The sequence below is a fragment of the Sinocyclocheilus rhinocerous genome, unplaced genomic scaffold (assembly GCF_001515625.1).
Source record: "Sinocyclocheilus rhinocerous isolate Xijiao unplaced genomic scaffold, SAMN03320098_v1.1 scaffold421, whole genome shotgun sequence".
NCBI lineage: Eukaryota > Metazoa > Chordata > Actinopteri > Cypriniformes > Cyprinidae > Sinocyclocheilus > Sinocyclocheilus rhinocerous.
Genome location: NW_015656177.1, coordinates 704,648 through 720,536, shown reverse-complemented (window position 1 = coordinate 720,536; position 15,889 = coordinate 704,648). Strand labels below are relative to the sequence as shown.

Genomic DNA, 15,889 nt, shown 5'->3' with positions numbered 1-15,889 from the left:
CAACTGAAAAAAAAAAGTCTCACAAACAGAGATATCCTAAACAATATCTACTTTCAAAAACTTTACCAATGATGTCTCAGTCTGATGTTTATCACAGTATGTAATTAGCATCTGCTCTATGCAGAAAGAAGCATACAGACAAGCAGCACAAACACACAATCACACCAGTCAGCACTAGGTAATTGGATACATACATGTATGTGTATATATATATATATATATATATATATATATATAAATGTTTTTTTCCCCTTCTGTTCTTGGTAATAACAAATATTGTATCAAAATACATCAATTATGTAAAATGCCATTTATAAACTGTGGAAAAGTGAAAAAGAATTTTAAACAAAATAGTAGTAGTCTGAAATTTACAAGTGTAGAAAACCAAACAGACAAAAGCAACTGAATCCATCAGATAGAGGTCTCCGACTGCAGCTGTAGTACAAACTTGTGGGACTTGGGGTGGACGTACTCCTCACTGAGTTTGAGGTGAGGGATAGCTTTGCTGGTGACCACTAAGCTGAAGTCAGATGATTTGAGCTGGAATTCAGAGCCGTGACGGAGTGGACTGGTGACCGACGCTTCGCAGACCAGCGTCCACTGCCGGGTCTGCCAGCACTCTCTCGTGTACTGGAGTGTGGGCCCAGTCATCAGATAGCTCTCCAGAAATGCCTAGCAGGGAACAACAGCACCCATGTCTGTTCACTGATGTCTGCTAGTATTCTACAGTGATCTGATCTGATTAGAAGTTGTGTGTAATATTTAGGACTGGAAATGTTTAATTTTTTCAAGACCAAAAAGAACTGATTTGAATTTTCATAAAATTGTACCAGTAAGGAAAGTTTTGAGTAAATAATTAAATAGTGAGGCAGAAGCTGCGTCTGAAATCGTATCACACCGTAATATCACACTGTGTTCGTTCGCTTAGGTTAGAAGAAAAATTGTCTCCCGACTGAGCCTAGTTTCTCCTCTATTGCTGTCACCTGATGGAGTTTGGGTTCCTTGCCACTTGCTATCTTTTGGCTTGCTTAGCTGGGGTCGGAAAGACACTTAACTTTCAGAAATGTATCAAGATGACCGCACTGACACCAAACTTGAACTAAATTAAGCTGGATGATGGCACTATTGTCTTCTTTTGAGTCACATCTTGCAAAATCAACACTTATTGAACTGAATTAAATCAACATTGAACTGACTCGAGCTAAATAACAAACTACATTCCTGCCTTTTGGAGAATTGCTTATAACGAAACTTAACACATTTCTTATTGATCTGAACTGAATCAACACAGAATTGACTTGAGCTAAATAATGACACTATTGTCTTTTTAGAGCAGTTTTACAGCAGAATTTGAATCGCCTCCATAGTTGAGTTTCCACGATTAATTCTGTTATTTTCCTGTTTTTCAATGTGAAGCTGCTTTGACACAATCTGTATTGTATACAACGCTACAGAAATAAGGATGAATAATAAATACTGTAGGTATTATATTTGCTTTGAAACTTACGTTGTGCATGTTTAAATAGTATGTTCTTTATAGTATGTATATCAGTAGTATGAATGAAATTCATAGGTACTACATGCCCCATGTTGTTACTGTCACATGACCTACCAATATAAATTACGTCGCTTCACTGCCATTCACAAATCCTCTCTTGTGGCCTCATAGGATAGTAAATTATCCATTGAATGTGCAAGTAGTAGGTCATCCGCATTCTTTTCGCCTACAGCTGTACAAATACTATGGATTCAGATCTACTACTCATTTCATACTACTCTTTTAATTTTTCACTTACTATAGTATGGATTTAGGCATATTCAGATGTAACAAGAGAGTTTGATAGCAATGTATAGTACAGACAGATCAGTTGAAATGAGAAACAATCACAATTTACAGATGTATGCTTCAAAAGTCACATTTTCAGTATGGGTGTGTGTAATTTAGGTTAAAAATGTCCAAGTAGCATCAATTTATATTTACCACCTTGCTTTACTCATTGAAATTGAAAGACCTATTTAAAAAAACCCACAGGAAAATCTTGAGGCAACCAATGGCGAATTAGTCTTCTTGCATTAGACATCATGGCTGCACCACTCTATGATGTCATCGTTAACGGTAAGATTTTGTAAGCTTTCAAAGTCTGTTTTCACTATCATATTTTAAAACATTCTATTTCTGCTGAAAATGTACGTAGTAAATGAGTGAATTTTAAAGTTAAAATGGATGTTGTGTGAAAAATAAACAGTCAACAGCTTAGTTATTTGCATATAATTGCACTCATAAAATATAATTCAATTTAATTTCAAATGTTATTCCTCATTGGTGTCTTTTGTAAATATTTAGTTTATATGAGAGGTTACATTTAGTGGCACAACACACTTATATTTAGTAGTGTTTATGTTGATGTTATAACTTGAAGTGATGAACATCTGCCCATTTACACAGAGGTCAAAGAATCACTTGTGTAACAGTGCCCATGCAATCAAAATATATTTAGGCTTAAATTGAAGGTCAGTCATAAATAAATGAAATGGTTAAGAAACAGGTACAAATTCTGCACTCAAAAAATGATTGCATATTTATTACTATTTCCATCTATTTGATTTAAATACTCGTATTTTCAAAATGCATTTATTCAAATTGCGTAGGATGAGTGTAAATCTGTTGAAAACTAAACTGTTTATGAGAAAATTATGAAAACGATTAAATATATTCAGTTAACATGGTTAAAATATAGCTAGCAATATTTGATTAGTTATGAGTATGGGATTGAAACCAATAAGATTTATTGAAGCTAGCTACATACTTTATATAAACCTGGTTATTATATAATTAAAACAAATGCAGTTTATTAGTACAATTGCAGAAATCTGTTTTTACCCGTTTCATTTATCTATGACTGACAAATATGCATCACGTTAAGTTTATTAGTTAACGTTAAAACTGCAATCCAAATGGATGTAAATTGTATATACAATCAAAATACTTAAATCTTAAATTTAGACCTAAATATTTTTGGAGTGTGACTCCCAGAGCCGATCCTCCCTATACGCAAAATACGCAAGCTGCGTAGGGCCCCCGAAACACCAGGGGGCCCCCTTGCTCTCAAAGATGATTTAATTTTAGTTTCGTTTTTGAATTTGGCCAGCGGTTATGAAAACATGAATGACCATTTCTTTTAATGCGGTGCGCTGTCACCCTTTCTACGTAAAAATCAGTCAAATCATGTAATGTGAATGTCGTACAGTCTTGCTCGAGACTAAAAAAACGAGTTGAAAGCGTACCGAGCCGCGGAAGAGACACTGTTTCTCAAGCGCTTTCCGCGAGCGCGATTCGAGATGGAGTGAAACACGGACAAATGTGTTTCATTCATTCGTTCATAACCACTCATACACCCCCCCCTTCGGGCCCACAGAAGTCTAGGATCGGCACTGGTGACTCCTGTTATAGGTGCTTGAATCATATATATTTGAGGTCATTTTTGATGATGTCAAATGGGAGAAGTTTAGATTCATGTCACACACTATGTTGTGTCTGTGTTTGTCTCACCTTTGGGGTCATGTTGTTTGTAATGCAGAATGCCAGGTGGGCCTGAATGCTGTCCATGCTGTGGCAGTGCTGCTGACGGGTGGTGCGCAGGTATTTCTGCAGTGCTCGAGCCATGGAGGGGAAGATGGCCTGCGCTGCCTCACGTGGATCCATCTCATCTCCCGGCGGCTTCTTTTTCTCCTCCTCCTGCAGCCGTCTAACATGTGTGAACGCCTCCTCTACTGCCACTACCAGCCTAGAAGGGGGAAATGTTGCATATTAAGCTGCAGTAGTTTTCATTGAAACCACAACTTCATTCTTTAATGGAATTGCATGCTTTGTATCACATTGTTTTTCCACTAATTCTGTCCCGCTATTGTTTCTCTTACCGTGCTCTGCGCTTTCGGACTCTTCTGTCATGCTCTGCTTCCTCGTAGTACAGCTCATTGTGGCTGGTGTCTCTCTGTCGTGCGGCAGCTGCTATTTTAGCCCGAGATTGAGCGGTTGCAGCATCGCTACCAGCACCTGGAAAGAGAAAGATTAGCATTATGGGACAGAACAGATGTAAATTGTTCTTCCCAGAGCCGATCCTCCCTATACGCAAAATACGCAAGCTGCGTAGGGCCCCCGAAACACCAGGGGGCCCCCTTGCTCTCAAAGATGATTTAATTTTAGTTTCGTTTTTGAATTTGGCCAGCGGTTATGAAAACATGAATGACCATTTCTTTTAATGCGGTGCGCTGTCACCCTTTCTACGTAAAAATCAGTCAAATCATGTAATGTGAATGTCGTACAGTCTTGCTCGAGACTAAAAAAACGAGTTGAAAGCGTACCGAGCCGCGGAAGAGACACTGTTTCTCAAGCGCTTTCCGCGAGCGCGATTCGAGATGGAGTGAAACACGGACAAATGTGTTTCATTCATTCGTTCATAACCACTCATACACCCCCCCCTTCGGGCCCACAGAAGTCTAGGATCGGCACTGGTGACTCCTGTTATAGGTGCTTGAATCATATATATTTGAGGTCATTTTTGATGATGTCAAATGGGAGAAGTTTAGATTCATGTCACACACTATGTTGTGTCTGTGTTTGTCTCACCTTTGGGGTCATGTTGTTTGTAATGCAGAATGCCAGGTGGGCCTGAATGCTGTCCATGCTGTGGCAGTGCTGCTGACGGGTGGTGCGCAGGTATTTCTGCAGTGCTCGAGCCATGGAGGGGAAGATGGCCTGCGCTGCCTCACGTGGATCCATCTCATCTCCCGGCGGCTTCTTTTTCTCCTCCTCCTGCAGCCGTCTAACATGTGTGAACGCCTCCTCTACTGCCACTACCAGCCTAGAAGGGGGAAATGTTGCATATTAAGCTGCAGTAGTTTTCATTGAAACCACAACTTCATTCTTTAATGGAATTGCATGCTTTGTATCACATTGTTTTTCCACTAATTCTGTCCCGCTATTGTTTCTCTTACCGTGCTCTGCGCTTTCGGACTCTTCTGTCATGCTCTGCTTCCTCGTAGTACAGCTCATTGTGGCTGGTGTCTCTCTGTCGTGCGGCAGCTGCTATTTTAGCCCGAGATTGAGCGGTTGCAGCATCGCTACCAGCACCTGGAAAGAGAAAGATTAGCATTATGGGACAGAACAGATGTAATTCAATTAAAAAAAAAAAACAACCCTACAAAAAATCACCTTGACATTGTTCTGTATTACAAGAAAGACAGATACCTTTGCAGATTATCATGTAAATTTGTAATTTAACAGCAGTCATAATTACGACGATTAATAATTAATATAATTCACTAATCTTTTTTTTTTTTCACATTCATTGTCATTTTATCATCAGGTTATTTCCTATCAGGCATAAGTTTGAAACTTGTTCATAAGTTTGGGTTCTGTAAGATGTTTTTTCTTTGAAAGAAATAATACTTTTATTCAGCACAGATGTATTTAATAGATCAAAGTGATAGTCAAGACATTCATGTTACAAAAGATGAATATTCCAAATAAATGCTTTCTTTTGAACTTTCTATTCATTAAATAATCCCCCCAATAACCATCATAGTTTCCACAAAAGTATTAAGCAGCACAACTGTTTTCAACATTTGTAATAATAAGAAATGCTTCTTGAGCACCAAATCAGTGTATTAGAATAATTTCTGAAGGATCATGTGACACTGAAGACTGGAGTAATGGCTGCTGAAAATTCAGCTTTGCAATCACAGGTATAAATTACATTTTAAAATATATTCAAATAAAAAGCAGTTATTTTAAATTGAAATAATATTTCACAATATTACTGTATGTTTCAAATCAAATAAATGCGGCCTTGGTGAGCATTAGAGACTTATTTCAAAAACATTTAAAAAATCTTAACAAACCCCAAACGTTTGAACAGTATGGTATATCTACTGTAAAACGATCACTGGCAGCCAATCACATCTTTATGTGGAATTATGATGATCACACATAATGCATATTAGCTCTGTGTGCATAATGTGGTGAACAGAATAATTTATGCATATTTATCCATATTCAGGTCACAGATATAATTAATAATGCATGACAAGGGCAGCTTGACTCTCCTTGGTAGCAGGGCAGGTCTGTGAACTCTTCTGTAGCTCACTGAATCACCTCCAGAAATCACTTATACTGAAATTGGACCAATAAAAAAATCTTGAGACCACCCTTTCATCAGTTGTTATTTGTGAAGAACATAACAAAGACCAAAAATGTACATACACATAAAAATAAAGAAGAGAATTAAGAGGAACAAGATACTAAACACATTTTACACACAGACAAAAACATGTAGTTGAGTGTAGACTATTTCAGAGCGCTTTGAAACCTGGAAATACAGGTTGATTTTTTTTTTGTTTTGTGGGAGAGGGGGTGGGGGTTTCTTCCTAGTGATGCATTATTAATACTCTGACAATCTGTGCAAAGCATAAAGAGCTACACACTGCTGATTTTCAAATACATGCACACTCATACACACACATTCCTGATCTGGTTCGATAGCCACAGGCACAAAGGAAGGTTTGAGTGCTTAAGGGGGTATCCTGATCCCAAGTATGCAGCTCTGCATCATGGTGTATGTACATTTCTTGTGCTGACAGCACATCATAGATGTCAAACAAAGAGAGAGAGGTAGCGATGGAGAGAGACTGGGTGTTTTTGAGATCTGGGGTGAGTAAGAATTATTGACTTTTTTGACAGATTTTTAGAGCATAGTAAGTGCAGAGATGAGTCTTCTTCATGGTAGTCAAGACATGTAGAAGGATTTCTTGATGCAAATTGTTTTTTGGATGAGTCTGTGACCTTGTGCACGGTGTACAATGACTGCATGCACAAGCAGATAACCAAGACATGTGGAGCACTCGACAATTCAGTGTCTCGGTGAAAGGATTTCTGAATGTATTACACAGTCTGAACTTACAATCGAAAAGATAGCTTTTCAGTTTGGCTTTAAACTCTGCAGAAAGAAACGTTACAGAAGATTCATTAGATGTCGGTGGAGACTGATTTTTGCTGCATTAAAAGTTTGTTTTGGTACGTCTACACACATTTAATAAATTCAGAACAATATTACTTCACAGCCAATTGAGTCAATTGGTTATATATAGTGGAGAAGAGCAGGGTTGGTCAAATACAAAACAAAAACAATAAATAAAAAAATTATATACTTGAAATATATAATTAAAAAATAACAATGAGTCAAAATGGATTTTAGATATAATGCTCTATATGTAATTTGTTATACAAAGGCTAAAGGAATAGTTCACCCAAAAATGAAAATTTGTTTAAAATTTACTTAGCCTCAGGCTACCCAACATGTAGATTAGTTTGGTTCTTTATCAAAACAGATTTGGAGAAATGTGGCATTACATCACTTGCTCACCAATGGATCCACTGCAGTGAATGGGTGCCGTCAGAATCAGAGTCCAAACAGCTGATAAAAACATCACAATAATCCATGACTCCAGCTGATCAATCAACATCTTTTGAAGCAAAAAGCTGCATGTTTGTAATAAACAAATCTATCATTAAGATGTTTTTAACTTCAAACTATTCCTTCTGGCTAAAATACAACACTTCTATCCAAAATACTGCTTTCTCTAGTAAAAAAGTCACCTTGTCTGAATCAGGAGAGAAATATGCACAGATGAAGCACTGTTTACAAATGAAAACAGTCTATAACAGTTCTAAATAAATATGTCAATTGATTTTGTGAGAGGACAACAGTGTATGGAGTTTTTATTGGAGGAAGTGTTATTATGAATTATAAAACGCCATAATGATGAATTTGTTTTTTAACAAACACAAAGCTTTTCACTTCACAAGACGTTAACTGATGGACTGAAGTCATGGGGATTACCTGTAGAATGTTGTGATGTTTTTATCAGCTGTTTGGACATTCTGATGGCACCCATTCACTGCAGAAGATCCATTGGTGACCAAGTGATGTAATGCAAATCTGTTCCGATGAAGAAACAAATTAATCTTAGATGCCCTGAGGGTGAGTACATTTTTGTGTGAATTTTGGTATTCCTTTAACAGCAGTGAGTCAACCCAACAATGAATGTATTATGATTCAATCCATGCTTTAAAATGACATTTTAAATGAAATAAAATGTTTACCGATTATAAGGGTTAACATTTAATGTGGATAACATTTCTCAGATAATCTCGTGCTGAGAAAGGTTCATGTTGAAATCTGACATTTGATTGGCAGTTTGTGACACTGATCTTTTCTGATACTCTAGAGGAGACATGTTGCTTTACTTTTTCTCAGGACAATAATCTGTGAAGCAGCTCTCGTGAAATATTAAGGACAACTCAATTTTGATACCTTTCCTATAGGCATTCCAAAATGATTTCAGAATTTCTTGGAACAATAAGAGTCAGATCAGGAAATAGACAGTGATTTTACACAGATTAAACTCACCATCTACATTATAGACTTTTAGCCCAGCCAGATGTTTAGCTGCCCTGGACTTGGCAGCCGTCAGGAGGGCAGGGTTGTGAACTGAGAAATCCTTGTAATAGTGTTCAAGAATTACCAGGGCTGCCCGCTGAATGCTACAGAGAGAGAGAGAGAGAGAGAGAGAGAGAGAGAGAGAGAATGATCAGCATTGTAAAAAAACAACAAAAAAAACTTGTAATATGGGTTTAGGTGTCTATTTAAACACAGGAACAGACAATCCCATCATGTATTTCATTAAACAGAGTCAGATAATAATAGATTTCATTCTGTTTTGTGTGTGTGTGCACGCTGTCACTTGACACTGCGGCAGCACTGGATCAAAAATGTTCAGCCAATGAAACAATGAGAGCTAGAACAAAGGAAAGCGATGGGCAGGAAAGAGGAAGGGAGAGGGGAAGCAACGCAAGGAAAAGTAGGGAGTGTCTGTAATGGAGTGATTAATGGACCTTTTTCCCTTGGCCCAACTTCAACTCATTATTAATGCATTAAACACTGCACACACACACACACACACATACAGTTTTGTGTGTATAGACAAGCACATATAATATCTCAGCAAGAAAGCAGCTCAGCCATATAACCAATGCAATTACAGAGACAAAACCTTTAATGTTCTGAAAAAATATTTCCATGTTAATATATACAGTTGGTTTGGAAATTTGATGTATAAAAACAATAAAATGATGTATACAATATTAAAAATAATGGATCTTCAATGATCCTTAGGTTTCAATGAACAATCCACTTCTAATCAAAAACATTGTCACTGTCTATGCTTCTTTATTTGCTCAAAGAATCCTCAGATGAGCTTACTGCTTTCTAGATTCTTGAACACATCAATAAATAAATGGTTTTCTACAAAACTAGACCATAAAAAGGATTTTCCAATGTAAAACTTTTTGGTTCTGTAGAACTTTTTAGTATTAGTTGGAACCTTTATTTTGAAGTGTGACTAATGACTTCCTTTTTCTATTTACTTTTAACTAAAGAGCATTTAACAGACCATTAAACAGCATATTGAACAGTATTTGTTTTAATAAAAGTTTGGTCATTGTAATCAGCTGGCACCTGAGCTGTCCCAGGTTGTAGTGGTGAGTCTCTCCATCGGTGGAGCGCACGACACAGAGAGAAAAGCAGGGCTGCAGATGCCGGACCTCCAGCAGAACTACTGCCAGGTAATGAATGAACAGCAGAGCATCCACCAATGATACTGCAAACTGCACTATGCCTTGGTAGTTCTCATCCTGTCAAGCACAGATAGTAAAGCAATAAGCCAAGGGAGACAAAATGACCTGTACTAAATTCAGGCATCCTGTTTTATCTTTATTTTCAGTGTTATAATATAATTTAATAATGTATTAAATTAACACTTTTCAACAAGGACGCTTTAAATTGATCAAAAGTGGCTTTAAAGACATTTATGTTTGATTTATATTTTTTATAAAGTTCTATAAATTTCTGTTCATCAAAGAATCCTGAAAAAAATGTATCATGATTTTCAAGATTGATAATAATACATGTTTTCCATCGGTGGAGCGCACGACACAGAGAGAAAAGCAGGGCTGCAGATGCCGGACCTCCAGCAGAACTACTGCCAGGTAATGAATGAACAGCAGAGCATCCACCAATGATACTGCAAACTGCACTATGCCTTGGTAGTTCTCATCCTGTCAAGCACAGATAGTAAAGCAATAAGCCAAGGGAGACAAAATGACCTGTACTAAATTCAGGCATCCTGTTTTATCTTTATTTTCAGTGTTATAATATAATTTAATAATGTATTAAATTAACACTTTTCAACAAAAGTTGGCTTTAAAGACATTTATGTTTGATTTATATTTTTTATAAAGTTTTATAAATTTCTGTTCATCAAAGAATCCTGAAAAAAATGTATCATGATTTTCAAGATTGATAATAATACATGTTTACTGAGGACCAAATCAGCATATTAGAATGATTTCTGAAGGACTGTGTGACACTGAAGACTGGAGTAATGACTGCTGAAAACCCAGCTCTACTATCACAGGAATAAATTACAGCTTAAAATATATTAAAATAGAAAAAGTTACTTTAAATTGTAATACGTTTTCACTATATTGCAGTTTTTGATCAAATAAATGCAGCCTAGGAGAACATAAGACTTCATTCAAAACATTACAAAAAATCCTATCGATCCTAACACAATTAAAGGCAGCCTAATTGTAGGTTACACTATAAGTGAAGTGTGTAATTTCAGTGCCAATAGCGTCACCAAATGAAATAGCAAAAATATTGTTCCACATTCACAGGTGTGCATATCTGTATATATTTTAATATGGCTTTGAACGTGGCTCATCAACAGCTGAAACTATCCATTTTATAAAAAACTGAATTTACACAATCACAATTCCACAAATCTCAACATGTTTCTCTTGACTCTTCATGGTCCCTATATTTGCACCTACCTGCGAATCCAAGATGCGCACTCCAAAGAACAGCCAATAGGAGAGCAGCAGGAGGAGCGTGAGCAACCCCAGCAGGGCGCGGAACACTGCTATCCGGGGCAGGGAGGCTTGCGCCGGTCGCACAAACAGCGCCCAGCCAGCCAGCAGCAGAATGAGGAGCTTGAAAGCCAGCGAGAGAAACAGGCCCTCACAGGCAGTACCACAAGCCTGCAGGCGCTCCGGCCACATCAGCTGGGGCAGCACCAGGAAGGACAGGGGGGTGATCAGAACCAGCAGGCCTAGGAGGAGGATGAGGGCCAAAGGAAGGAAGCGTACACAGTTCAATTTCTCTACTGGACCTTCTGTCTCCTTCCCGAAGCCAGCCAAATCCTCTTGAGACAAGCTGTGGTCTGATGTTCCAGTGACCGCTGTGGTGGTTTCGCCCCAGTTGTCATCCTGTCAAGAGGTGGGAGGGGATCAGCGATATATCATGCACATAAAAAATTCAACATACTCCTAAAAGCCCCGTTATCTCAGAGGCCCAACACCCAAGCCCAGCACTCAGGATCGATAATACAGAAAAAGACACATTTACAGCTTCTGATTTACCCCCTTTTCCATCCCTGTTGGTGAGATGACAAATCTGCTTCACAGCTAATTCAGACAGACAGCACGGAAATACCCAGGTCTCCCTCATCAGCATATATTAATGACAAATACCCAAAACTCACATCCATCTGCATATAAATGAACATGAGAACTGAGAGACAGACTAACAACAAATGAGAACTTTCTAACAGCAGGACGTCTGAGTGAATGCCAGAAGAATGTGAAATGCAGTGCAGATTAGAATTCCATTACAGATAATTCTGCACTAAGGTTGGTAATTCATCTGCAAATATTTATATATTTATTTATGGACTTGTTTGCTTATTTATGCATCTATTTGTATGAATAGAAGCTGTATTTTGTATGGTAATGTAGTTTAGTGAATTTAATCTGAATTGAGAAAGTTTTCAATTCATGTAAATGACAGCAATAATATTATCATAATAATAACAGACATAAAATACAGCTGCATGCAGCAGTTACTGGGCCAACCATTGGCTATATTTACTAAGTTCAATTCAATGAGTTTAGGAACAACACTGCTGCAGTTTTGCAATATAGCAGGCATTGCATAACCTAGTATTGTTAGATTCAAAAAACTATGATGCACAGCTTCTGGGCCAAGAAAATAAGGAATAAGACAACTAACAAATACAATATGGGATATGCACATGCTGTATGTGATGAAAGAAAAGGGAGGGATTATTAGTAAGTGAGAAGAATCAAAATTAAAGTGAGTACACATCTGATGGTTTCAGCTCAAAAAAAAAAAAAAAAAAGAATTTCCCTTTCTGTTACACAGTTTACAGTTTGTGCCAATCATCATCAGAAGTGAGGAAATGGCAGATGGAAAAGGTTAAAGAAGCAAAGTGCATTGTAAAAGCCCATCAGATGAAGTTACATGGTCAACCTCTAAATGAGTTTTGAGGCAACTACTACTGTAAAATACTGCTGTAATCATTATATGTAATCAACACATTTACACTCAAATTTTTGAGCACTGAAGTCTAACAAAGTTGCTCGTACATAAATTTACAATGAAGGAAAATGATTGAAATCCTCAAAAGGCTCACCTTAGACTACAGTTAAAGAGGTCAAATCTTACAATTGATTAGCAAATAATTTTTCAGTTTTACTTGACCATTTTCCACTTCCTCTTTGACCCCTAAAATGAAACTGTTTTTGCTACAATACCTTTGAGACTTCAAAAATAACCTTTGAAATGATCGGCTCTCCACATGTGGAATAAAATATTCAACTAAAAGCAATAACAATGTCTACTAGCAGGTTGCATCCTTCAATAACAGCCTCTTTTCAAAGGTTAACGCAACAAGCCAGGTTAAACTGTACAAACTGTTAGATCAGGCTGAAATGATCAGTAGTGATGTTCTTTGAGTCAGATCTTTTCAGTAAAATGGTTAAACCAGTTTAAGCGTAGTTTAATGCAAATTAGGTTCAAGGTTCAAAATGACTTTGTTTTAAGAGCTGGATCTGAAATGACAATTAACATTCTTAATGACTGATTAAACATAATAAACAGCAATATTTACCAGACTTTTCTTTTTTGGCTGAACTTGCTCTTTAACCCAAATTCAACAATTTTATATTTTATTGGCATATGATTCTGCAAAGATTTTTTTTTTTAAATGAGGCATTTGTTAATAGAATAACTCTTATAAGAGCTGTTTCTTTGTGACCAGAGGGCAGACTATTGTGCAGCACTGCGGTCTGATCTGTTCCATTTTGCCCACAGTCCACATTGCTGAATGTGCTTCCCCCACTGAGAGAGACAAAAGCACACAGCGCAGCTAATAGTGTGTTTGCATGTATGTTAGCGTTCTGCTTGACTCGAGTACAGCTCATTTCCCTCTCACAGAGCCACAGTCTGAGCTGTACCACAGAAAGAAAAGCAGGAAGAGAGGGAGTGGTATACAAGTGTGAGAAACTCCTGCACCCCTCTCCTCTCCACCCTCTATCCTTTTCCTCTCATTTTTTTTCCAAAATAAATCTTCATAGGCGCGTTGCTCAGGCTTAAAACTCCAAATCAAAATGAGCATAACAAATATGGATATTATTATAGAATTATAGACATGACTAACAGCACAATGATTTAAAATTATATTCAGCAGTACTTGACAGCATGCTTCAGATACTCTCGACAGAGTTTGACTTGATTCTGAATTAACTTGTATTGAACCCAGGACATTTCTTTTTAATGCAGTAGTTGGCTTTGAAAAGTTAGAAATTGCATTAGATAAGGATTATTTCTCATTATGACCCTGGCCTATTAACTTGAATAAAAGGCGAGATGAATCAAAGTCAAACAGTCTTGAGTGAGTTAATCTGGGGTGAGGGGAGGAGGGACTAAAATATATATCTGTCATTGGTGATGAGGCTCTGATAGAGGCCAGAGTGCTTTTTTTTTTTTTAAATGCCCGAAATAAGGTCTGTGATTAACACAGGCTCAAGATATTTTCATCTTTTATTCTATGACGTAAAATACCTCAATAATATCTCTGTGATTTTATTTTATTTTTTTACTTGTTGGGGACATAAAATGTCATCATGCTGAACAGGTAAACTCATCTGCTATTCCCATTTTACAGCTTCATTGTGTTTGTAATCATGCTAAATCATTGCAATTTGCAAACTATTCTAACTCAAACTCTTAGGGAAAATGTTTTTTAAATAAAGACTGAAAGAGTTGTTGGAAGCTCAGTGGTAGTGACATTGACGCCATGTGTCCATGGTGTAGTTTGTATATAGCCTATGTTTTTTTCTTTTGTTTCAAAATTCAAGAGCTGCGTTAATTTATGAAGATTATCATGATGAACAAAACATGCAAGACTCATAAACTTTTGTTCGTCACAAAGCTTTTTTTTTTGCAATAATCCAAAAGCAAATGGAAAAATCCTATTTTTCTAAAAATGACACTAGCAAGAACGACACACTCAAACAAGGGCACAACAAGGAAACATAAACATAGACCCTTTCTTAGCAAGTAAGTTATGGCTTACATGCTTGCTATTCCAAGTCATTCTGTTCACTAACGTCTAAAGTTTCCTCACTGGAGAAAACATTCCAGAGGCCCAGGCTGAATGACAGGAAGATGAAAGAAGATCAGAGCCAACATGATGAAATTACACAGGGAAGAATAGACCTGACAGACGTTCAAGGGCATGGCATTAACCTTTTAGCGGTGCCAGGAGCTTTCTTTGATTTACCATGATATTTTTACCAAATATACCAGTGTGTATTTGCTCCTTTATATATGAGAGATCTGCTGTTGTAATTCAAATGATTTATTAGAAGATAAAAACTGTTTGACGACTATGAAATGTTGGTATTGGAATATAAAGATCTGGCAGGTTCATGTTTGTTTCCATATACACTACTGTTCAAAAGTTTGGGGTAGTTAATATTTAATTGAATGTTTTGAAAGAAGTCTCTTATGCTCATTAAAGCTGCATTTATTTGATCAAACATACAGCAAAAACAGTATTTCCACATGTGAATATTACAATTTAAAATAACTGCTTTCTATTTTAATATCTTAAAATGTAATTTATTCCTGTGATGGCACAGTTGAATTTTCAGCAGCCATTAGTCCAGTCTTCAGTGTCACATGATCCTTCAGAAAACATTGTAATATGCTAATTTGCTGCTCAAATGATCAGTTATTATGGATGCTCAGTTAATAAATGTTTAAAAAAAAAAGTTTATGCTGTTTTTTTGGTGGAAACCATGATAGATATAAAGTTCAGACAGACACACACACACACTTGCACAAATTAATGTAGACAGACATGAGGACCTATGAAAACTTTGTATGCCTTTTGCCCCTGAGGGGGAGCCAAGTAGGTCAGAATAACTGAGACCCAGTAGGAAGTACAAAGTGGCGTCCTGTGTGATCAATCAGAACTCCTCCATGTCTTCAAGTCCTCTCAAGCAGAAATGTACAGTATTTAAAGACAGACAGACACACACACACACTTGCACAAATTAATGTAGACAGACATGAGGACCTATGAAAACTTTGTATGCCTTTTGCCCCTGAGGGGGAGCCAAGTAGGTCAGAATAACTGAGACCCAGTAGGAAGTACAAAGTGGCGTCCTTTCATACTGAGATGTATGTCACTCCTATTTTCCATATCTGTCTATACCACAAAACCCCCTCCTTAAACACACACACACGCACTTTACCCTTGAATTCTGTCGTTCCCTTTTTCATGGTCTCTCTTATAAATATTCCAGCACAGTCACTGCACCTTCCCTGTGAAGTGACCGTTTCCTGTACATATGTGTCTTTATATAACTCAAATGCAGCTATACCATTATATAACCAATGAT

The 15,889-nt window shown here is 37.2% G+C and overlaps 1 protein-coding gene across 1 annotated transcript in view; it reads right to left on the bottom strand.

Moving 5' to 3' along the window:
- Positions 1–260: 260 nt before the first annotated feature.
- LOC107719814 (vang-like protein 1) overlaps positions 261–15,889 on the bottom strand; it is a 22,847-nt gene continuing 7,218 nt past the window's right edge. Inside the window, exons 3-8 of the mRNA XM_016527351.1 lie at positions 10,952–11,386; positions 9,576–9,751; positions 8,469–8,602; positions 4,996–5,131; positions 4,628–4,862; positions 261–672 (exon numbers count right to left, since the gene is read on the bottom strand). Of these exons, the coding sequence (XP_016382837.1) occupies positions 412–672; positions 4,628–4,862; positions 4,996–5,131; positions 8,469–8,602; positions 9,576–9,751; positions 10,952–11,386 (1,377 nt within the window). The 3' untranslated portion in view covers positions 261–411. The remainder of the gene's footprint in view (positions 673–4,627; positions 4,863–4,995; positions 5,132–8,468; positions 8,603–9,575; positions 9,752–10,951; positions 11,387–15,889) is intronic.